This window comes from Catharus ustulatus, chromosome 1 (assembly GCF_009819885.2).
Source record: "Catharus ustulatus isolate bCatUst1 chromosome 1, bCatUst1.pri.v2, whole genome shotgun sequence".
Taxonomy (NCBI): domain Eukaryota; kingdom Metazoa; phylum Chordata; class Aves; order Passeriformes; family Turdidae; genus Catharus; species Catharus ustulatus.
In genome coordinates, this window is record NC_046221.1 from 84,348,106 (window position 1) to 84,373,699 (window position 25,594).

The 25,594-nt window shown below is 39.1% G+C and overlaps 1 protein-coding gene across 1 annotated transcript in view; it reads right to left on the minus strand.

The window, feature by feature from the left end:
• Window positions 1-380: 380 nt before the first annotated feature.
• TRIO (trio Rho guanine nucleotide exchange factor) overlaps window positions 381-25,594 on the minus strand; it is a 257,013-nt gene continuing 231,799 nt past the window's right edge. The window contains 20 exon segments of the mRNA XM_033082574.2: window positions 381-1,917; window positions 3,400-3,538; window positions 3,976-4,176; window positions 4,795-4,873; window positions 6,433-6,554; window positions 8,602-8,764; window positions 9,602-9,629; window positions 9,975-10,113; window positions 10,907-11,154; window positions 15,282-16,048; window positions 16,890-17,067; window positions 17,743-17,934; window positions 18,844-18,921; window positions 19,138-19,188; window positions 19,761-19,853; window positions 20,459-20,548; window positions 22,002-22,071; window positions 22,681-22,784; window positions 24,506-24,572; window positions 25,251-25,399. Of these exon segments, the coding sequence (XP_032938465.1) occupies window positions 1,375-1,917; window positions 3,400-3,538; window positions 3,976-4,176; window positions 4,795-4,873; window positions 6,433-6,554; window positions 8,602-8,764; window positions 9,602-9,629; window positions 9,975-10,113; window positions 10,907-11,154; window positions 15,282-16,048; window positions 16,890-17,067; window positions 17,743-17,934; window positions 18,844-18,921; window positions 19,138-19,188; window positions 19,761-19,853; window positions 20,459-20,548; window positions 22,002-22,071; window positions 22,681-22,784; window positions 24,506-24,572; window positions 25,251-25,399 (3,501 nt within the window). The 3' untranslated portion in view covers window positions 381-1,374.

Here is a 25,594-nt window from a genome sequence, read left to right on the forward strand (position 1 = left end):
GTATTCTTCACCAAAGACCACAAGATTAATTTGTTCACTTCACAGAAAGAAGTAAAAAACAGATTTGAAAATTCTAAAAAGAAGTTAAGTGTTGAGACTGATTTGGGGAAAGTCAGACTTTGGCATTTCAAATATAATAATAAATTTTAAAAAGTGTCACTCTACTTCTTAACCAGTTTGACATTTGGGATAGGAATCTCTCTCTCTCTCTTCCATTTTTTTCTTTTTAACAATCCTTAAAGTTGACTAGTCTTGACTAAATTCTATACTAATCCTCATCTTAAACTAATAATGACAGTGTGGTACAACACACCCGCCCAAGCCCACCCAGAACCCCCAATCACACAAACAAAACCATAAAGCTCGCCGTACTAAGTATGTGCTTTTTCTATATATTTATTACAGTTACAACAGAGGTCCTCATAAATAGTTGCATAAAATGTTAAAGCCACAACATTGCACATGATATGAAAGAAAACAAAATCCCAAATGAGTGCATTTACAGTATTTCATCCTGCTGTATACTGCTTGACAATTGGGTCAGCAAGCTGGGCACCAACCCAAAATTCTTTTCTAGGGGGACAGTGAGTACTGACCCAAACTGAAGACCCGCACAGTGGTATACCACCATTTAGGAAGGAGGGGGGAAGAAAAGGATAAGAGGAGGGGGAAAAAAATTACAGACCGAAGGCAGGTAACAGTCTATATACAAGTAAGGCCTACATTTTATCAGAGCAAAACAATTCATTCTATTTGTATGCAAAATCTTTTGAGGTTGGATGCACTTAAAAGCAGAGTCTGATCTCAGTGCACTGCTACGTGAGATACATACAGGCGAGGCAACTGGAAAGCTCTAGGACCAAGTGAAAACCAGATGTTATAAATGGAGGCTGTACCAATGGGCAGCCATTTTTGTGAGTCTTCTCCAGGCATGATCTGATTTTTGTTTAACACCAGTGCTTTAAACATAGGCATTTCTTCCTTGAATAAATCTTGAAAACGGTAGCTAAGTTCACTTGCAAAATTCAACTCTTGTTTAAAAAAACTATTTTTTTTTGCAGAAACCTGAATAAAATACTGTTGCTGTATCGCTTGTGACTGCTTTTTGCAGAGTACAGTGCTATTGTCCTCCACCCCCGTGAAGTCTGCATCTCCAGTCCCCCACGCCGCCCTGCGCGGGTCCCTGTGGAATGCATTTGCACACGAACATTCACTAGCAGCTGGTTGGCTTGGGGTTTGCTTTCCTCAAAATTCAAGTCAACAGCTGATTGGCAGAAGGAGTCTATCTCCAGTCTGATTGATTGGCAGGAGGAGTCCATCTCCAGTCTGATTGATTGGCAGGTGAAAGAGAATGAGAGAGAACTTCAAGCAAGGTCAAACTCTTGGCAAGAGCCTGCTCTGTAAGAAGTTTTTAATGCTACGGATGGGTCGAACATCATTCTGGTGTTTTCGCCGCTCAATGAACGAAGTCAGTCTGGATATATCAATGCTGTCAGCACTTTTGCTATTCCCCAGCTGCAGCCATTGCTCCTGGAGGGCCAGTGCAGCCGAGGGACGCTTAGCTGGGTCATCCTGAAGTAGGAAGCATACAAAATCTTTGGCCTTCTGGCTAACTCCTTTGAAGTAGTCATCTGGGAAACTAAAGTCTAAGCGGCAAATATTCAGGCAAGTTTCCTCTACACTTTCATCCAGGAAAGGAGAGACGCCACTAAGAAGGACATAAGTGAGCACTCCAATGCTCCAAACATCTGAAGTGAGTGAAACAGGATTTCCAAGAATAATTTCAGGAGCTGCAAACTCTGGGTTTCCAAGTAACTGGTGGATATAATACGTGGTATTGAGCTGGACTGCATCTCCAAAGTCAGCCAGTTTTATTGTTGGCTTAGTGGAACTCTGATCCACCAAAATATTTTCAGGCTAGAAAACATAAAAGCAAACGTTAAAATACCTTTTTTCAAGTCAGTATAACACACATTTAATGCTCCAACTTAATTCCTTCCCAGACAGTGTGGTCAGCTCTAGAACACAAACAGCTAGCACTCTGTAAGGATCACTGCAGAAGGCCAGCTCTGCAAAGCTCTGGGGCAGTCTTAACAAGGCTTTCCCAGATCAACCAGCAGGTGGGTTCTTGCCTATTGCAACATACAATGAATGTGCTTTAGCTTCTGGCACTATGTTTTTTGCAGGAAATATAGTTCTGCCAGTTAATACTTCAGCTGTTTGTGACAGCAGCTTTACAAAGCTTCACATGAACTGTGTTTCGAAACTTAAGCTTAAGGAACAGCAATTACACATAGAGGGTAAATAAAGCAACTGCTCCATTTGTTTTACAACAGAAACAACAAAACCCTTGCATTTAAAGACTGGAAGACTTTGTAGATATTTGCATGATGTTTTCAACAGAATCCAGTTTTATTCGGCAATTCTTTCATTTCTGTACAGATGGAAGACAAGCCCTGTTAGGGAGACTATGGCAGCAGAAGATCCTGTTGGATGCACAGACTTCAAGAGAACTGCCCCATTATTGGTAAGCTGAAAGTGGAATTATTTCGACAGTTTTATTTCTAAAGCTACGGTTGCTGTAGCTGTAATCTCTGTAAAGTAAGAGCAACTTACTAGTTTTTAATTAGTTCATCTGTATGTGAGACCAGAAAAAGTACTGGTGAACACTAGAAAAAATTTAATGGTATGAAGACCCAAAACTGGTTCTTGAGAAACAAAAGTACATGGAGGGAAGAAACTTAGGCCTTTTGCTTTTTCTCACCATGACTCCATTTGGCTAAAGAGACCCTGCCTACAAAATTACTTGTCAATGCTGAAATTATTATTCATATACAGGTGAAAAAAAAGTGTAAAGAATAAGTTTTTAATTAATATTTACATTAAGACCTTCTCACATTGGTTTTTTTTTACTAGAATGCATCAAACCCTTGTGGCTCAAGTAACACCCAAAGGGAAGAACAAAGGCCCAAAGAGGCACCATTCTTGTAGATATCACAGTCCTCATACTGCAAAGATGAGAAATATTTTTGCAGCAAAAGAGGAAAAGCAGTCTCTTTCACTATAAACTCTATGCTTCTTGCAAAAGAAATGCATCTCTACTGCGATAAATGAATAAATAAATAAATAATCAAGCAAAATTTCCTGTTAGCAATTATTTCCAGCACAAAGAGCCACCCAGGGCAAGTGAGCTATAAGAAGAAAGCATAGGGAATTGAGAGTTTCTGCTTTGCTGGCTGTGAATGATCTAAAGCATTTGGGAATGAAGCCCCAAGCCATAAGCTTCATGAGTCTCAAAGCATTTCACAGTTGTATGTTCCCAGTTGCAAGTTTTCTAGGAGAGGGAGATTTTTATGCCTGGAATGATGCACACTGCCCAGAATCCCATTTACACCTCACCTTTAGGTCCAAATGTACTATTCTGCAGTTATGAAGATACTGCACAGCTTCCAGAATCTCTCCCAGGTAGAGTCTGATCTTCCCTTCTGTGAGGTTTCCCCATCGCACGACGTAGTCTAGAAGGCGACCCTGGTCGGCCCTGTTAGAATTACAAGGGTTGTATTTTGGATTAATCCATGCATCAGAACTAAGAAAAAACATAAGAGGCTACAGACTGCAGCAGTAACTGTAGCCTGCAGAGCTTACAAGACAGAGGACTAGGGTATGATGGGGAGATTTCACATCAAGCTAGAGCCCACAACATTCCTAATTCACTTTTGCAGCCATTTGATACAAAAATACTGTTGAACCCTAAGGCTAAGACAATCATCCACATGTCAATTTAATACCTCTATCTGTTCCCTTCTAAGTATTAAACTCAACATTTTAGTAACAGCATTAGACAACTGCAGTATTTTACTTAGGTGCTTTCAAATTGCTATGGAATTTTAGAACTCCTTATTCATAAACTACCATAAATGCCCCAGAAAGTCAGTTGGAAAATTGCATTTTACAAATAATTTAGAGTCCACACACATTTCTAACACTAGTATGTAGTTGGTGGAGGTCTCAAAGGTGTCGAGAAGGCCAATGAGCTGGGGATGCTGGAGATTCTGCATGACTCCAAGTTCATGGGTAACCTGGTCTCGCTTCATCAACTTCTTGTTCACAAACTTAGTGGCTACTGCTCGCTTGGTTCCCTTCTGGTCACACTTCTTAACGACAGAAAATCTGCCCCTGGAACACAACAATGAAAGGGAAGAATTAACCAAGAGATGAAAAAAGGACATACTTTTACTTGAGAGATACTCCAAGAGATCTAATTTTAGATCTCTAGTAAGTTACCCTTATAGAGAAGATTCTGGGCATAAGACTTTTCAGTGCATGCATCAACTACAAATTAGAAACTTGACAGAGGTCTGTTATATCATACTTGCAGACAACCTGTCAGAGTAATAAGCAGCTTTCAAAGGTCATCATTAAGTTGGACAACTGTATATCCTACATGACTTATTTTGCCCATTTTCAGACATCTGTCTATAGTTTTCATTCCCTTAATAAGAAGGTTTAGGAGAACTTCACTACAGAAGCTGTGTCAGTCACCATGAGGCAATTTATTTTTTATTTAAAAAATAAATCCCTTTATCTATGATACCACTTCAGCCTAATTGCATTCTGTTTATGCAGTGCCATCTAGTGCTGGTAAAATTTTAGCTTCCTCACTTCTATTAAATCCAACAAAATTCTGGCCTTTTAGGCTCATACATTAAGTATTTATCAAGGAGAATTTAATTTTTGAAAGAGAAGTCAGTATTTTGACACAGACAGCTTTGGAGATCAGCATACAGAACGCACCTGCCAAGCTCAGCCACTTCACTATAGTGGGAATCAAAGTTGTCTTTCCAGATTACCATGATCCCATCACTTCCAGGACCTAAACAAACAAACAAAAAAGAGAAGGGCAGTATGTCCATGATTTAATATACTCAAATCCCATGACTTTGAGGGCAATCACCCCATCTTATTAATCCCCATATGACACACAGGGTGGAAGCAGGACAAATTGGATTATACACCAAGGCAGCCCAGCCAATGCACTAGAACAAATTCTATAGTGGAAACTGTCTGTACAGGAATGTGTAACCTTAGCAAGCTGAGAGAAACAGTAAAAAGAAAAGATCTTATATTATTACATCTCATAATCCTTAATACACCTGCCACTGGGAAAAAAAGTTGCCTGGTAGTGTAGCAACTATCTTAGAGAGCATCTCTTATTTTTCAGGAAACACCTGTATAAAGACCAAAATTTCCCTTTCAGTCTCTTTTATATATTGCCACACACTCATCCAAGGGCTTAGCTACTGTCTGTCTTGTGTCAGTGAGCAGGAAGTGCCTGAAATATTCACCACCTCAATATGTTGTCAGTAAGGCCCTTATGTGGCTACCAATAGGTGGAGCTCAAAGTGGCACTACTGAATATAAAACCCCCAAAATTTCTGATGAGATGTGGGAGGGACACATCTTTCACAGTCTAGTTTAAAATTCCAGGAAAACAGCAAAGCTTTTTGAAAAAAAGGGAAGAAAGACTCTATTTTGAAGAGGTTTGAGGCAACTGTAGAAGTCCCCATATCAGCTGAGACACTTCATGTCTTGGGGTTTTTTATGTGAGTCAATTTAAGACAGAGCTATTGTGCTAAAACCTATGAATTAATTCTCACCAGTGGAAAATATATGGGCTTCACAATAGACTAAAGGACCCAGATGGCATAAATTGTTATGAACTGCTGTGTAAGAAAATCTGTGATCCTGTTGTCTATATTTTCCCTATTTCTAAAAATGGAGAATTATGAACACTTTGGAGAATAATAAGTGAATGTACAAACACACACCAAAACTTATCACTATGTCATCACACACATCAAGTAGAAATATTTTTTGCCCTTTGCTGTCTGCCCCCAGAACACAGGCATTTTTCCATCTTTGCATGTTTCCTTTTCATTCCTCACATTCAGGTTGCCTTGCTTTAACTGTAGATCAATGATGCAAAGACAAGAACTAGTTGTACGTTCTCCTAAACATTGTGGCTTGACAATTCAAGCAAAGGAGAAAGTGAAAAAAAACAAATTACAAAGTAATGCTACTCTTTTCTTATCTGTACACTTTAGAAATTATGTTAGCATCATAACATTAATTGAGACTAAACTAGGAATGCTGATGATAAAATGATTTTATCAGTGTGTTTAAGCTAGTACTGGCAAAGTGAATGCATGTTGACAGTACCGTGGAATGTGTGTACAGACCTCTAATCAGTTACATTCTAAAACCGTATCTATTCCTGCTAAAACAGGCAATACATTACAGATAAAAAGGTTTGTTATCGATACTCCTTTAACAAAGGGGTGCCCAGGAGCTGAGCTTTTCTTTTTACTGTTCTATGGGTACCAGGCACTTCAACTGCAAGTAGGCTTTAGAAGAAGGCAGGGACAGGCCTACCTAAAACTCGTAGACTGGCGGAGGATGAAACCGAACCCATGTCGTTTGCAGCTATGCACGTGTAGATACCATCGTCTTCCGCGGTGACGCCAACGATCTTCAGCGATGCCTCTCCCAGGTCGCTGCGAGACACAACAGCACCCGTTAACTTTACAGTAACTTCACAGACCTCAAGCTATGAAACCCTGACAGAATTAGGTTGACACTGTTTATACTTCTTATTCTCCAGCCCTTATCTCGCTCTGGGTGAACATTACTAACCCTGCTCTACCAGAAGTGTTCACCAGAATCTGAGCACTTTGTGTATCTTGGAAAGTAATACAGATAAATAGAAAAACATCCTGACTGACACTGTCTCACCATGTCTTAGGCTCTACTATTGGAAAAATCAAGTGCTTCCCCTGTTTCTTCCTGCTTCCTTTACCAACTTCAGGTTTTCAGAAGCCATATTGAGACAAAAATCCATCCTTGTTCTTTCTGAAAGGTTTGTTTCGATCCATGATTCCCAGGAAGTGTCAGTTGATCAGTCATTTAGTCATTTATGCTTTCAGAACACTCACCCCTTGTAAGAGAGGGCTTGCCCTTCAACACAAAAGGCACACTTCACCACAACTCTGGAGACCTCAGAATCTGGGAGAATGAGGAAGGAAGGAAACTAGAAAGGACTTAAGTTTACTCTCTGCTCCAGGGCAGTGACAGCATTAAGCTAGGTAATACAAGAGCAAAAAGATTCTGCAGGATCTTCCTTAATCTTTCTCACTGTTCAACCATCCTTTTTGTTTGATGGTTTGTCTTCAAATGTCTGCTTAAATTTTCCTCTGTGCAATAAATTTCTAGTACTCTTTTGACTATCTGCCGTGGACATGAATAACAGGCAATTTAATTCGCAAGTCTCTTACAAATGTCAATACTTGGCAAGTTCTCCCTGCACTCCCTGACCTCTAGGCTCAAACCAATCCTAATATTGTGTTGTTTTTTCACAATAATGCATATTTTCAAGATCTTCTATAATACTTACTGCTTTCCTTTTGGATTAATCTCAGCTGCTACAAGTAATTTTACTGACCCAAAACCTACTTGCAATGGTCTTCACCACACAATTTCAGGGGGAAAAAAGAAGGCAAAAAAAAGAAGGTTGTTTCAGGAACATAGGAAGATGACACCCTCCCCCAGCTCAAAGAACATTTCAGGATTATTTCTAAAAGTATGTTAGCCACAGCCAACATGATTTACTGGATATAATTCTGTAATTTACTGGACGTAATTCTGTAATTCTAAATTCTCATTACAGAATTCACTATTTTTATTAATAGTGAATTAAACCTAGCAAATTTAACTCTTACATATCTCACAACAGCCCTGGATGCAGTAGTAAAGCTGCCGCACTGCCTTTGTCTTCCCATTAAAAAGAAACAAAAAACCCAATGATAAGAAAAAGTAGGAGCAGCGGGAAGTAAAGAACAGTGCAACATGCCATCAAGTTTTGACAAAAGAGCCATTCATTCTGAATTAAGTAATTCATAAATACGACGTTTCTTCACACTGAAGTTACTCATTAAATTACATTTTCTGTATGTAAAAGATGCTTTTTCAGAAAAAAAGTTCTTTTTTAACGTGCAGCTTCGTGTTTCAAAATAGCATTTTCTCCTGAAAAAATTCTCATGGTGTTTGAGTTACAAGTTATTCTGTAATGTTCTATCATAGCAAAGCTAAAACCAGACAAAAGTGTTCATATCCATTCTTAACAATGAAGAGTGATGTCACATCAGCAGGAATCAGAGGATTCTTTGCAAAACACTGTAGTGTGATCTGAAAGCCACTAATGGAAATAAGGGACTGGCAGGATCTGTCACAGTACTGGCATGTCATGACACATTGGTCTGTTTCAAGGACCAGGTCAGTGTGACAGAACCACAATGACTTCTGCAATAGCTAATCAGAAAGAGCAGATTAATTTTATTCTGTTTTTAAAAATCAACTGATTATAACATTTTGCTACCCTAGCCACATACAGAAGTTACACAACATTTCTGGAAAATCTCAGTGACATATTTCTGTCTGAGAGCAACCCTATCCTTGTGCCTCAAAGCCAAAGGCTGTCCTGCACCAGGCGTGCAAATTAAAAATGTAACAGCTTCAGCAGCTCCTGTTGCACATGACACAAATTACCTGTATGAAATGCTGTGATGACCGTCATTGCTCAGTGTATTATGATCAGGACCTTTCCAAGTAACTGAAGCCTTGGGGCGACCACAGACTTTACACCTAAGCACGATGGTCTCTCCTGTCTCACATGTTACCTCACTCAATGGAATTATAAACTCTGGGGGAACTGGAAAAAGAGAATTAATGGCATTAGGTAAACAGAAGCAAATACATTTAATTTCTATTCCTTGCACCGTTTCCTATTAGACAGAGTAGTACTTTCGATTCCCAAGGTGTATATATCCCTGCCCTTGGAGCACATCCATGGTTAGGCCCCTTGCTGGTGCTCTACAGAGCTAGTGAACTTTTCTCTACATGAACTCGGACACAACACTACTGCTGTGCCACAGATAACCCTGAACGTCTACCATGATGAACCAAACACACAGTTTATGGTAAGTGAGCAAAGGCTACACTGAAAAGTATTTAAGGATGTGCTCAGCTAGGCCTTCTTTATATCCAGCCAAGCTGGTAAAAGAGAACACAAAACACTTAATCCATTGAAGCACCGTAGTGCTTTCCCTTTTCCACAGGTGACACTCAAAAACTTTTTTCCATCTAAAACCCCAGCTTGGCTCTGACCCCAATGGGCCACTATCTTTGTCCGGATCTGCCTCTGCTCTGAAGAGGTCCTGAATGTTCCCTAGGATGCAAGATTGAAAATAAAGCTGCTCCAACTCATTGCCTTGTTACTTTGCAAATTCAACAAGGCCCCACTTTCACACAGAACACATCATATGGTCCGTGTGTTTTATGTTGTTTTGGACTTGTGAACAAAAAAGCATTTCTTGCATCTTAAAAAAGAATGTATTAAATGGATGTATTTTATTCTACCTTATCTAAAAAGAGCCTATATATATTTTTGTAGAAAGCACTCAGTTCTTGACGTATTTAATATCAAGCAAATAATGTTTTAATCAAATTTATTGACTGAAATTAAATGCTAAAAATTAAAGCAACTTACCATCATAAATGTAATTGGGGTTGAGAAGCTGGAAAAGAGAAATTAAAGAATTAATGTCCTGATAATCTTATAATAACTTAAAGAATGGTAGAAAACCATGCACAGAGATAGATCAAAGTCAGTTGTACCCACAAAATCCAAGAAACAGCTGAATACCACAATTTCTGCACCACTCTATTCTTTTTCCATTATCTTTTTTTCTGTATGATGCTTTCAGGTTTGAAGGTTATAACTTCCTGGTTTCACATTTGGAAAAAATGTACACTGAAGTCACTGCTGTCTTTGATACCTTCCTGTGAAGTTCTGACAGAAGCTACTTTTTAAAGAAATCCCAACCCAACTTCTTTTGGAAACTACATCTTCAAACACTTACTTTTACAGAAACCTTGTTGGCAAGTCCTTCTCGAGATTTGCGATAACCATTTTCTAGCTTGCCTTCCCTTTTGCCGTCTTTATCTTTTTTCTCAGATTTCTTCCTTAATCGGAGTGCTGTGTGCCAAGACGTTGACTTCCTGAACACAAAACATGAAACTCAGATCAATTCTTTTCAATTCCCTGTTAAGCCTTATACTATCTAGTTTCATGTGGCATTGGAAAAATATGTCAAAATGTTATTTCTACGAATTACAGTATAGTAAAATGAAATACATTAAGTATTCCATAAGGGATGTCAACCTTGACTAAAACTATGAACCAGTTAGTAATGTAGTCTGAAGTTCAGTATTCCTTGGAATCATTGCTTGAATGGTAAAGTTTCTATATGGAAATGCAAACTGAGCAACAACCAGTGTGAAGTTCATACCAAATGCAGCCTTACAAAAGCTCTACACAAAATTCAAACTTTGGACTTTGACACAATTTCTTCCATTGCAGATATTAGAGAGTTATTCCTAGCATACAGTCATTTTCAATAGTTTTGTGGATTAAAGCAGATACCTAGGAACCCTGAAATCTTGCTATATTTGAACAAACATTCCCTGTTTCCCTAGACAAAGATGTCTAGACTGGTAATGCATTCTATTAAATAAACAAGTTAAACCAAATTATTTCTGCTCTGAGATAAGGCATTCATTTCCCAGAAGATTAAGCTATTGCAACTTTTTAATAAAGAATATATGCTTCTGGGATCTTTCTTACAAGCTTGTATTTTGACATTTGCTAAGAGACGTCTCCAGTACTCATTCTGGTTGTTGTTCATTTATTTCTCCGTGATCACATCAACTTTTGGCCTTAAAGATTCCAAGCCTTCTCTAAATTGGAAGCTTCCTTCCTTCCGCCCCCTTCCACACACACCCAGGCACTCACTTGATGGTTCCATCAGGGTTGTCAATGATGATTGCACTGGTATGCCCCAAGACATAGCCGGGAATCCAGCCCTCGGCTGCGGGGCATTGATCAGTGGCGGCTCTGAACACCAAAAACATGTTCTGTTGGTTGCTGGCTAGAATCTGCACGACCTCTCCTTGGTAGACATTTATCTCATCCTCCTTCACTGCCGTGTAATCGTGTGTCACCAGCATGGTGGAGATATTGCTACTGCTGCTACTTTCACTCTGCAAGCATCAGTCAGAAGCAGAGAGAGCAGGGGCAAAAAAAAAGAGATCAAGTTTAAAACTCATGAAGAAGAAACAATGTTCTTGGCCTGCTACATTACCTACCTAATCCACTTGGTTTAAACTGTAGGCAAAGAAAAAAGCAATGTTTTCTCTTTTAAAGCTGCCTCTGTGTGTTTATCTTGTGCATTAGTCTGATATTTGAACATCTTCATGAACTAGTGCTGAACAAGTTTATTCCCAATACAGTTACTCAATACCATTTCCTTTAACTAGGAGTCAGTTTATTCATAAATCTCAACTCATCTTCCTTTCAAGCTCAGACACCTTGACGTCTTCATCAGGCATCAAAACTACAGTACAAGCATGTAAGACAGTTTTTCACAGTCTTACAGGTTCAGTTTCAAAATCATAGTCATTAGCTCATTATCACTGGAAACTCCAACAACAGAAAAATACTTGTAGTCCTTCCTAGCACTACCTGTCAGATCTCAGATACTGGCCTTCTGCACACAAAACATGACAAGCTACAAAAGAACAAAATAGGGCTTTGACAGCATCTCTTAAAACCACAAGACTTATCTCTGGTTGCATCTGTATGATCAGGTTTATTCCTTTAAATGCAGAGGATGAAGTAAATTACTGAAATAAGAAATTATTAATTTGACGGTCAAAATAGACCCACTGAACTGTAAGGATCCCTTTTAATTGATTAGTGACTAAGATAGCTGGGTGTTGTTACCTGTTTATTATACACTTTCAACTACTGTTCATGATTTTGTCATTTCCCCAGCAAGCATTTGTGGAAAGTTAATTATGGCTGAGAAGGTGTACATTCAAAATCATATTATTTTTAGAACAAAAAGCCTTCTTCTGACCATGAACCTATTGGAAATTATTATTTTTTAAAAGTAAGACTTACTTTACCCATTTGCAGCTATTCCTTACATGAGGTTTAATAAATGGAAGTGTGAAAACTATTATCAGATTACACAACCTACTCCTTTAGTAACTTTTTCTTGAAATAAGTTAAAAACAAGGTAACTGGCCTATTAATGATGTGGCACGAAGAATGTGTGCTTGTCTTTTGTCTCTGTTCTTACTTCAAACTGTTTCAGGTCACCCAGTGCCAGTGAGGGCTCACTATGGCTCAGCAGAAGCTGAGTTGAAGGAGGAAATGAGTACCCATGTCCTGAATACTCCTACTGCTTATAGAGTAGAACCACATTAGTACCACTCATGAGCTAGCAGCCACTGGAAAACTTGGCACACAGTATTAGAACAACATCATTTTTTTTCTCAGAACTGTCAAATATTTCTCAAATATTGAGGAGATGCAGCAGGGATCAGCGGACAGCATGGTGCACTGGGAGCCCTGAACACTGTGTTCTCTTGCAATCTGCTAAAAGCCTTGAAAAAGTCACTCCATCCCTCTGTGCCTGTGCTTCCCTGAGGACTCTGGTTGAGAAACCAAGACATTTGGAATGGAACAGTCTCAGATTACTAATTCATAGCATGTTTAATACCCTGATGCTTGGAGTGCCAGTGACTATATTTTATTCTAGCTGGACTGTTATATTCAAATGAGTGACTCAAATCTTCTTTTTGCCATATTAGAATGATGAAGCATATGCTACCTCAGTGAGAAAGCTGCCATTGTGGATTGTAACTCTACTAAAGGATATTTACATTAATTTCAGATGCTGTATTTCCACTGGGAGAACTCATATTTTCTAGTTTTGAGGATTGCCTGCATGGCCTTTTGCATTACTAAGTTCTTTCTATGATTCAGGCAAACTGGGAACAGCTGAACTAAAGAAATTAAATCTCATTTTCAGTAATTATTTAAATTAGGATGACAACTTGCCTAGACAACTTCTTTTACCTAGATGAAAAACTATTCAGAAAAAGCACTTTTGTTGATTCTTCCTTTTAAGACTTAGAAGAGAAGATGAAGGGAAATTGCACTATCAACCTAAACCTCAAACCTTGCCCCACACACTATGACTGAACATAGTGTTTCTTAGCATGCAGCAGAATTTGTGTAACTGCAAGACTGACCTTTCTATAACATAACATTTCTTTCTGACATTTAAGTCTTGAAGGATCATAATAAACTCTGAATATTTCTTATGTTCAACAAGGACAGTTAAATCTGTTAAATAAACAACTGTCTGGTAACTACTAAGTGACAAATGTTCTCCAGAATGTGTTTATACCAGAATTCATTCTCACCATGGAAAGATAGCCTTTCCTTTTGCCTTCCAAGGAAGTAATTATTCTTGCACAGTAATGTTTTCTTACTCAAAGTACTTCTGGTCATCACTGACCTCAACTATGGGATTAGAGGAGGATCTACAAACAAAATATAAAAAATTCCTCCCATATTTTTAACTAACTCCTTTTTCTTCTTAGAAGTAATTTTTACTGTAAGTAATTGACCATAGCCATATGTGCATGTGAGTACACATACACAAATGGTTAAACTAAAATAAACCTTCACAACCCATTTTCTTCAACTTATTCAATGTAGTGTGAAGTCCTGCTGATTGGTCTAGAAATGAGGTGGAAATGAGGACTTATGGCCCACCTCAATTACCAAATAAAAGTTATATAGCTGTGAACATAAAGCTGTGAAGCAGAAGGCATGCATTCCAACACTACATTTTACTGTGAGATAAAAACAAGCAATGGCGTCTTTGCTGAGATAGTATCAAAATCCAAATGTTTTGAAAACTCAGTGCCATCCCATCTTTCCCTTTCTCTTTTTTCAATGCAACAACCTGAGTTAGTATTATGCAAGTACTACCATCTTGATTCACATACTATGCAATAAATGCAAAATACTCAAATTTGCCCAGATTTTGCATTACATCACATCGCATTTTGCTAGACTGAAGATAAACACAAGACAGAGCTAAACCAAATAAAAAGCTGAAGGAAGACCAGGATAAAAATACAAAACATGCAAAGCATAATTTTTTTCCTCTGAAGCTATTATAAAAGTAAGTGTAAGAACTAAGAAGTCAAGACAGCTTTGTGTGTTAAACAGTTCTATAAAGAAACACATGCATTTAAAAAAGGTCCAGCAAGTTAGGTGATTTGCAAAACTGGTATTGCATATAATTTGTGAGAGAGTAGAAAAACAAACATTCATGAACACAATGCTTAGTGAGAGAAAAATCAAATATGAGTTTAAAAAGAAAGGCACCATAACCTGCCTACCACATCCATGGCAAATGCCACAACATTTTTGCTTTCTATTTGCACATGCCCCGTGATTGCTGTGTTGCCTTCCTGGTGGATGTTACTAGAGATAACGTAGATTCTGTTGATAGGCCGGATTTCTGCACAAACACACCAAGTGCACACTAAGAGGCTGAATCTCCAGAAAACTGAAACCAGTTCTTCTTACAAAGGAGAAAAGACAAGTGGAGCGGGTAATCGTTTTGGTTGTAGTAGAAGTAGGATTATTGTTGCTAGGTTTTGTTGGCCTATTTTTAGTGGATTGAAGAAAGCTTCCTTGATCAAATACAGGATTTAAAAAGAGAGTGATGTACAACAACTAAGGCTGAAAGGAGGAGGTGGGGGGGGAAATTATTAAAATATAAAAATCAAGCAGCCCAGGGAACGTAGATGTCTCCACGAAGTTAAAACTCAACAGGACAATGGTGGCAAATTTGTGCGTGAAAGGGAAAAAAGCCCCAAGACAATCTGCAAAATCCTGAAGTCAGATTTAAGTGCTGGTGCAATGCATACCCCAAGGTGCTCTGGCTGCCACGCTTCAGCATGTTAATTATGTGCCTTCAAATTAGAGACGAAGAAAAGCAAGGACAGCAAGTTAGTAGGTATCAGCCCAGTGATCTATATTTTCAGCAGAGGCAGAAATCGCATCTAATGTTAGCTGTTGCTTTTGTGTCTGTATACATAGCCATGTTTGCATGTATACACACACAGGAAGACACTCTTGGTTTTTAAATGCGCAGAAGGTACCGGAACAGTTGATTATTTCAGAGCAGTACAGCACCGGAGAGCCAGAAGTTAGTACGGAGAATGATGGCAACGCACAGAAAAGGAGCATGGAAGGTTTTAGAAGAGCTCGCAGGACAGAGGTGCTCCGCTCTTACCCCATTACTCTGGGTGGAGTGAACTGACTGCTCGCTGGTCGAGGAGCATGTGCTCATGCGGTCTGTGTCCTTGCTGTGTGAAGAGTGGCGGTGGACCTGCCGCTGGAGGGAGTCATTGTCCCCAGGGAAAGTGAAGGAGCCAGGGCGGCTGGCAGGGGATGCTGGGATGGAGCTCCAAAAGGAGCCCTTCTGCAGGGGGCTGCTGGGTGGAAAGGTTTCCTTGCCAAAGGGAGAAGGGAAAGTCGTGGACAGAGGAGAGTTCATTGGAGAGATGGCTCCTGGCCTTGGCTTCTCAAGCGTCAGTGATCCTATGCTGTTTCTTGTTCGGCTGTCCTCTGAGATTCCACGTGAGTCTTTCTGGGCTCCATCAGCTGAGCCAGAAATGCTTCCTGCTGTCTTCCTGGGACTTTCAATAACTTTCATCTTGGGAATCTGTTCGGCTTCTCTCTGAGGACCATCCGGCTCTGCACTGGGAGGGTGCCTGTCTGGTTGGCTCAGGCTAGTTTCTAAGGTGGTGTTGTGTGGCAGGGAGTGATTGTGAATGGACATACCTGACATCTTGTCTGCCTCTGCTTGGGCCGAGGCTGCAGAGGAGACCAGGACTGGGGAATGGTGTCTGACAGGCTGGGGGATCCGGGATGGTCGGCTACGGCTGGAGCTGGGGATGCCACTACAGCTGCCGGGGCCGCCACTGTTACCGCTGCTGCTCCCGCCGCCGCCTCCACCACTGCTGTGGTTCCTCTGGTACTCGATCGGGGACGTCAAGGCTGCAGTGGGGGTGAGGGGGGTGATCAGGGGAAAGGGGGCAGGAAAGGGAACAGGAACAGTTTAGAACAGACATGTCTACTGGCAAAAAGGGGAGTGCTGCTCAAATCAATTTCCTTAGCAGTGGAAGATGCCACACAGAATTAAAGTCACTTTCTTGTATCTAGCTTCATGCTGTATCTACCTATATTAAAGATTAAAAATCTGAAACTAAGAAGAAATGTTTTCCTCTAGAATCACAGTTGTCAGTCAGCAGCCCAGTTGGGAAAAAAACAGATGTGACTCCACATTCTTGGTTTGTTGTTACATGTTGTGAGCTGTACTCATTATAACTGTAAAAAAATCTAGGTTGGGACAATAATCAAAATATACAAAAATAGAATAAGAGTCTTCTAGGTGTCACAGTGGACAACACCATCTTCTACTTCTCTCCTGCAGAATCTGAATTTTGTTGTCACAGTAAGATGTGACAACAATGGCCACCAAAATAATAGAGGCAAAATATATTCTGAATAGATACTTAAAATTCCACTTGGGTTTAGCCTTTAAAGGCTTGCAGTTCCTTAAAAGGGGTACACAAGCTCTCAACGGATGGCACCTATCTTGATTCACTCCTACAAAACATTTGGAAAATTTCACCAAGAGAACACCATGTAAACTCAGACTACCACTCTTATAATAAATGCAAGCATCTGTTCTGAAGCAGAAATGCGGCACATATCCCCCAACTGTTCTGTATTAGCTCAGGAAAAAGGCAACTTGCAAAACATTTCAAAGCCAAGAAAAAAGAGATGAGAGAAAAGTCATCCAATTACAAACTTCCAGTAAAAGAAAATAATATACCATTTAAAAAGTTGCGCTGGTTTTCCAAAATTTGGTTGATTTCATGGATCCATAACTGGCGGACTCCCGGACTGGCAGAATGCAAAATGAAGGTCTCCGTGACATCGCCCGTTCTTGATGTTAGTGCAAATTTACATGGATCGCTGTCCACATTTTCCTCCAGGGAAAGGCAACTCACCTTCATGAAAAAAAACCCAACATATTTTATGGGAACCTTAAAAATCTCTCTCTTAGGAGTTTAGAGTCAGATTTTCAAATGATAACCACTCATTCCTTTAGTAAAATAGTACCATGAAATGAAGTTACTTAATTCCAGTAAACTAAGAATTAGTGTACAGTTTACTGACACACTCTGCCTATTACCAGTTTTTTATCAGTTATTTTCAGGAAAAACTTGAAGTGGGGAAACACTTTTTTTGTTTGAGGAAGAGCTGACAGGTCTATGAAGACTGCACTACTTAGAAATGTTATCTACATATTTGGGTATCAGAAGGGATACAAACCGAGTTATTATCTCTAATTGCAATGACTTTGCAATGTGGTGTACATACAGCACAGAGCTGAAAACTAAACTTTGTGAATACTTGTTTAGCACTTTGTGCCACAACACCTGTTTTGATATGCTTCAATATGCTTCATGCAGGAAGCATCAGAGTACTGGGATCCAAAGATCTCCACTTAACATCAGAGTGAGGACAAATTTGCTAGGAAGTAATTTCAGGAAATGACTGACACCTCATTGTGCTCTGCGATTGCACATTTAGATGTCACTAGTGACCGCCCACAGAATGAGAAACTGTTACCTTAGCAGAGTTTGTGCAGGGGACACAAAAGACACACACGCAACAGTTACCTTGATACTGTTTTTAAACAAGAATCCGGGCATGGAGAAACCTTTCTTTTTGTCTAGCAGCTCACTGAAAATGACAATCTGCTCAAACAGGAAGACCCGTCTCTCCTTGCAGCGCGGCAGAAGTCCTGCATCCTGGTCTGTAACCAAGAATGTGTCCTGGAGCAGGAGCTTACCCTGGGCTACAATTTTACCCTAACACAGAGGCAAGGAAAAAAACCACATTTAATGAGGTTCTTTGTTTCTTTCCCCAATCAACCTTTTTGAGCACATGTTCATGACAAATAGCTTTGTCTATTTCCCACCTTCCAACTGTCATTGACCATTATATACTCACTTCTCCTCCTATTCAAAAGATATTATTGTGCTCTTTCTCCAAAAAAAACAAACATCAAAAAGAAAAACAAACAACCAAAAAAAACCCCCAAACAACCAAAAAAACCCAACCCCAAAACCAAAACACAGACCAAACCCCTAAAATCCACTTCACCCTTTTCAATTCATACTGCACTTTGAGGCTTGGAACACTAAGGCTTTAATTTCTCTATTTTGAATCACTTCAATAGTTATTCATATATTCTTCCAGGGTACTGAGTAGGAGCAGAATTCAAGTTCATGTCTGAATCACAGAATATAAAGAGCTTTGCAGGTAAAACATGACTGTGGCCTGGCTCATGCATCCTGCTTGAGTAGCCAATTTCCACTTCTTCTAGACTTAGCAAAACAAGGAGGGCTACAGTTGCCTCAAGAACATGATAGACCTTAGTGACTCCTCCTTTGTCTACACTACTGAAGTCAGGTCTGCTCACCTGCTGATAACTGATTATTTCACTATTTTGCAAGCTTTTAGCCAACAAGGGAACTGTAGTAAGACTGGCCCTTTCTTGATTCTGCAGAAAGGCTTTCCTAGTGTGACTGACACAGAAGGTAATGTTTCCTAGGAAAACGCCCTTGGCAGGACTAAGACTTGATTTTTCATCTACTGCTTTTTCCACCAGCTAACCAGATATTGAGGAAGGACTGCACACATTTCTCCCCACAATGTTAACGATTAATTTCTGGAGAACCTGACAAAATCTCTAAGCAAAGCTCCAGCCAACTTACATCAAATCCTTGCAGGCGGCCAACATTCATCATGTCATTACACCGTTTTGGTACTATACACATGACCTCTACAGCTTTCTGTTCAAGACAAATAAAAAGTCAAAGCTTTATTTTCCAAATGAGTTAGCAGTATAAAGTTTTGTTTCATTTGATATGGTTGCTTTAGAACAGAAATGCAAGAAGTAAACACTTATAATCACTTTCTCAGGAAGGTCAGAAAAAGTGACTCTGCCAAAACAAGAGTAGTTCAGAGTTACAAGAATTCATATCACTAAGAGAAAATGTCGCAAGTACCTCTAGTTCTGTTGTGTCAAGATTAGCTTTTTTAGAATACTTGAGGAAGTCCTGAAAAAGAAAAAAAATCAAGCAATATTTCTTTTTTCATTAATCATCAACGAGAAATCTTAGAAAATCTGAATTTTATATCCTCTGTCAGAATATGACAGAATGCAGAAGACAACCATTTGGATTTAGCTCACAGAAAAACACATGCTAAGCAATGACCTCTGTACTACACAGGGCTGCTCTTCAGCAAACACTTATGTCACATTAAAATGATTGGAGGTGTAGCTGAAGTTGTCGTAAGTCCCAACAATTTGTATCACGTTTACATCTGAAAACAGTTGGGAGTTCCTTCTCCTATTCCTGTGACACTGGTACAAATTTTAAACATTTCCATGACCTAAACATTTGGTCTTTAAGTGTTAATAGAAAAAACAAATTTCTGCCCAAGCCATCTACTGCAATTTTTATAACTATCTGAATGTTAGAAAATAATCATATGGCATTGCTTACAAATCTGGGTTCTGTTAGGGAAAGGGGCACCAAAACATCATTAATTAAAAAAGAAAATCTACCTGTTAACACATCTATAACATATCTATTAACACAACTCATTCATCTCAACACCACTTTACCTTTAGTAGTAGCTGGTATTTCATAATTCTCTGCACAGGTTTTATTAGTAAGTCTGTGAGCTGAAGTCTGTGGCCCAGGCGTTGCTTTAGATCCTGAGAGTTGTAAAAAAAACCCCATTTTTGTTTGTTCATTTAGAAAGACCTTTGTTTTGTTGAGTTAGAAACACAGGATACATATCAGTATATGGAGATTTATCAACAGGATTTATCAATATTAATTGTTTTCACACCAGAAACTGGCAAAAGTCAGAAAAGACTCTAATCTTCAGTCAGCAAAAGCTGGAGTCCTTTCCCTGATCACCCTTGCTCCCAAGGTATGCCCTTCTGCAAGCATCTTTCATCTCTTTTTTGACAAGGCTTCAGAGTAAAATGTAATTTTTCAGTCACAGGCTGTATCCTGCCTATTTTCAACAGTGATCTCTGCTTGTCCAGAATTGCTATTCTGCATAAAATGCACTGGTAACTGTCTGGGCTAAGGCTACTGAGGATAAGACTCTACTGAATAGTTAATATCTTATACCTAACCTTTAGTTTTCATCCTTAGGAGTCTGTATCAGGTTTGAGAAATCAGAACAGAAATGGCAAGAAATTGTAATTTAAAACATTAACAACAACAATATATGCTGCTTTTTTTTTTTCTGGTTTGAACAAGAGATTTGATAAGCCTTCACCTCACATATTCTCTCTCAAGAACTTACCTCAAAAAATGTATCAATGTATTCTGAGACAATGTGCTCAGACTTTGGTTTGTTTTGGCAGTAAACTATGTACATGTGCAACCTTCTCTCCTAGAGGAACAAAAACACAAAATGATACATCATTAGCAAGAAAAACACATGCTAGACTGAAATGGAGTATTGTTTTAAGATGTACAGCAGTACCGGTGTATGAACTTAAAAAGGAAAAGAAGCAGGTACATATGCAAAAATTACAGATCTGAAAACACATTTATTTGGGAGCATTCTTATGATTTTAGAAAGGCAACACAAGTGAAAAAACATTCCACAGCTATAAATCCTCCTGAACAAGAGGTGTTCAGAGATGATAGCTCAGCGGGTCCCACAATAAAGTTAAGCATGAAAATGGTTATATTTTGCTTTTACCAAGAGTCATAGAAGGTTCAACAAGATGACCCCACAGTGATCCCTTCCAACCTTAACCATTCTGTGATTCTGTAATTAAGCCTTTGAAATATAACATTTTTATTCTATTTTAACAATCTGATTATTATTAAAAATTCTTAGAATAATTTATATACCTCCTCCTGTTTACACGTACAGAACAGTTATGAGAAAACTTGCATGTCTTTTATTTACTACTGGTTGTCCTACTGGAGTTTGAGTGGGGTGTAGGTAATGAAGCCTGGAAATTGAGGCACTAGCATTTTTTAACTCTGATTCTTTATCTTTTGCATATTCTTTCAACAGAACCAGAAAATGAGAGCGGAAATAACTTCTGCCTTTAAAGATTTATTCTTGATTACTGACATTTCTGGTTAAGAAGTACAGACATACCTACTCCAAAATCTTTCCTATCACTTTGTTAGGATTTGTTTGCTGTTAGAGGCTTTGCTACCCAGAGACTTAGAGAGTACTGGCCAGTGAAGATAAATGGTAAGAAAGAAATGAAAAAATAAGATGGAGATTGGAAAGGACACAGGACACAGATAAGAACAGGAACTGAATCATTGTGTTCTAGCCGATAGGGTTTGGTTGGAGGATGCTGTAATAGCATCACAGCTTGCTTTTCCATCTGGAGTGGTAAAGGTGCCTTTCTAAGAGAATTCAATTACAAATATCAGGAGAAAGTAAAACAGCAATCAGAAACAGAGAGAGCTACTTCCTTCAGGTTTCCCACTATGCCAGCAACAAATTCTCAGAAAGGGAAAGGATACAGAACTACAACACACTGAGTCTCTTTCCTATTTTTATTTCTCATATTCCATGCTATTGCATGGCTACCTGGGATTAGAAGGCAGGTGTCAATATGAAATGACAATTCCCTTGCACTGAGGTGTAACTGAATAGAGAAATGGGGCCCACATTCATGTTCCCTCTCCACAGAAAGGTACTGGGGACAAAGATTATAGCATTTACTTCTCCTTTTTATAACCTCTTAAAAGCTATTTCTCCACCTCTTACAGGTGAAGAGCAGCACTTTCTTAACTGTGTTGTACTTAATAGTCAAACATGTTGGTCAGTAGCAGCAATAGAGTTTGCAAAAAAAGACATTTGCACTTACATGTTTAACAAACAGGGATCCCAGCTTTTCTGGATCTTCAAGGCACTTCTCCAACTCTCCTAAAAAGAAGCTGAACATAAACCGAATAAACACTTCTTTTTTTCTGACAGCACACACTATAGCAACAGGCAATTGCAAGGCAAAGTGGTTTTACTGCAAGGCAAGAGACTTTTGTGTCCCCTCTCAGCAGCATTGGATATTAATGTATGTCCAAACTGGAAATGGTAACAGTGTAATATTTCAAAATAGCTTTTTGAAAGGACATGCTGAATCCATGCCAAGATTAAAAAATCCTGATATTCACTAATAATATTATTAAATTTTATATATATTGATTGAAAGCTTTCCCCTTCCTAGTCTGAATGCTTGAGATGCTAATATTGCCAAGCTAGCCACCCCTAACAAATTCATTAGACTATATTGTTAGAGAGAAAGCAATGTACAAAGTTCTGTCAGTATTAGAGATCCTCAGTTGAAGTACTTGCTATACATATACATACATATATATATACACACACACACATCCTTCTTTAAAGCAAATCTTCACACCAACATTTGTAAGTTATAGTTACATTTTCTACAACTCAAAGCACAAAACCAACTGTATTTCCCTTGTATCTGAATATCTGAGGAAATAATTCCTAAAGTCAGTCTAATATTTTTTAGGTACAATACGTACTCTCTGTGCCAGTCATAAATCTGGTGAATGTTTCCAAATACAATCTTGTCTTTGCCTTTCATATCATCAGGTACACCATCTTCTTTCATAAGTGCCATATAACCCTGCAAGAATCCAAGTGAATTCACTGTGAACATTCTGACTTTTAAAAAAGCGACTTTTCTTTTAATATCCCTTTTTCCCAGAAGATATCCAATGGCAACAACTTGCTTGGGACACAAAGTCAAACTAGAAAACTGTTCTGTAACACAGCATAACATAAAGCACAAACACAGTGCTGGAAAAATGAATTCACTATGTCTAATTTAGCCCGCGTGAACAGGCTCAAAGCATGAAGGAAACTTCCACAGGCCTTCTCCTTACTACCTGAAGGAGCTGCAATGCCTTGCTCAGCTGTTCCTGAGTAAATGTCAGAGCCACTGAAGTGGCTTCTGTGCCACTTTACTCTGTGTCTCTTATTTCACTCACACTAACCCAACATCAAAGTGCACTGAGGAGGAAACTGCCCATGGGATTGCACTCCATGGACTACTGCTTGCAGTACGAGCAAATCAAACACAAAAAAAATAAAAATCAATTCTCTTAGCAAGCATTCTTGCTGCAATAAAGTTCCTCTTATATCTTCCCATAGTTCCATCTTAGTTTTGGTGTATACACAGCTGTTTCACTGAGCAATTCTACCATATAGTTAGATTGGGAGTGTTTTTAAATTTTGTACTATTCGTGCCACTCTATTCCTTCTTTTTTGCCCCAATAGTTCTATTCCTAAATAGCCAGGTTTGGTTTTGGTTTGCCAAGCATATGTTTTGATGTTCATCATTTTCACCAGAAATTAAGTTGTTATTTAAAAACATATATGTATTCACAGACTCCTACCACAATGCTGATCTTTCTTTCCCTGCCTGCCTCCAAAACAGAGATTAAGAATTAAACTTTATTAGGCTAAAATTCACTGTCATGCTCATTCTTTCTACTCTTCCAAATGCATTTTGTTGGTAGCTGAAGACTGAGGTACAATCCTTTTTTTTTTTTTTTTTTTTTTCAATTTAGATGTGCTAAATAAAGCTACTATTCTATTAGGACTTCAGGCCAGGGGTAGTGATTTTAAAAAAAAGGCAAAGAACTACACTCCTCAAAGAAACAACAAGATGTACAGTAATTTCACAACCATAAGGCGCACCGGACTATAAGGCGCACCTCTGGGAGTTGGCAAATTTTGCAACTTTGTACATTATGTAAGGCACACCAGACTATAGGGTGCATTTTTTTTTTGCAGCGAGGATCCGCCCCCAGCTCCCCCTGCGCAGTTGCTGGCCGAGGCCCCGCCTCAATCCGGTAGCCATGGGCCCCTGGGCCCGCCTGCACCCAGCAGCCACGGCTCCACCAGCCCCCGGACTCGCCTGTACCCAGCAGCCGCGGCGCCGTGGGCCCCTGGACTCGCCTCCACCCAGCTCCCGCGGCCCTGCCGGCTCCCCCCACAGCTCGTGGCTCACACTTCCGAGTTGGCAAATTTCCGAACTTTTGCCCATATATAAGGCGCATCAGACTATAAGGCGCACTTCCGGGTTCGGGCCAAAATTTTAGTCTAAAGGGTGCGCCTTATAGTCGTGAAATTACTGTACACAGTAACAGGAAAAAAGGAATAAAATCTGATGTAGTATCTTAATACATTAAAAGCTTACAGGAGAGAAAACCCAGAATGTAAACTTGCACATTTTTAGTCTCTTCCTTCATTTCATTTTGAAAAACATAGCTCAAGCTGCATAGTTGGTTAGTAACACATTTTTAAAAAAAGAAGAAATCAAGAGAATTAAAAATATCATACCTCAACTACATAGCCCAGATCTCGCACATAATCTCGCTCTGTCTCCACTAATTCCTGTAAGACATAGCTACAGTGGAAGGAAAAAGGTAAACAAATATCAAAAAATGAAACAGATTTTTCAAGAGGATTAATGGCATACAACTTTTTCAACATTTGCAGTCACATATGTTTGATAGACAGAAGTGAAATGGAAGAATTGGTTCTTAGCAAGATACTGCTTTGACTTCGAAACTGGTCAAGGCTTGCTTCTGTTTATCTAAAGTCAGATGTTTTCTTAAACGTGACATTAAACATTTAACTATTGTTTAAAATACAACGTTATTATGTCTCTGGTCTGGAGACTCTTAGCTATACTGACGGTTATTTCTACACACAAGTTTAAAAAATTTGAAACCAAGCATGTTTTTATTCTACCATGGTAACAGTTTACTGCTACATAGAGAAATTAAGCATGGGTTGGAATAGAATGAGGGGAATGAACATTTTTTTCAAGCCTAATAGACTTTGGACATTTAAAGATCAGCATCTTCCCTTTAAATAAATGACAGTGATATGCAGCAGAAGTCAAAGACTGGAGTGACTAGAACTAAAATCAGAGATTGAATGCCACAGAGAAATGTGACCACATGCTTGACATCTAATACAAGTCCTCCCACTTTCAGACTAACAGCTTCTGCTGCCAGTTCAAAAATAAGCATTGTAGAAAAAAAAGAAAAAGAAAAATTGTAAAAAAAACTGGTCTTACTGTCGTCTTTTTAAGGAGCTGGATTTCCTTTCCTCCATCTCATCTATGGGTGATGAGGAGGATAGAAGGGAGTTATCTGAAGGGTTGAAGGATGGACTGCTGCTGTCACCTTGATCTACCAACAAGGAACTTGGACGGTCCTCGAGAGCCTGAAAAGCAATTCAAGACAGTCAGTAACAATGATATACTTCTTCAATTATATATTTCTTTATTCACAAGACACTTTACAAGCCACTGTAGATGGCAATCTATGGGAGATCAATTCCTTTCATGTATCTTGGCAAAGCAAGTCACAAGCCTCCAGGAAACCAGGCAACAACATGACTTTCAATGATAACTGAGCC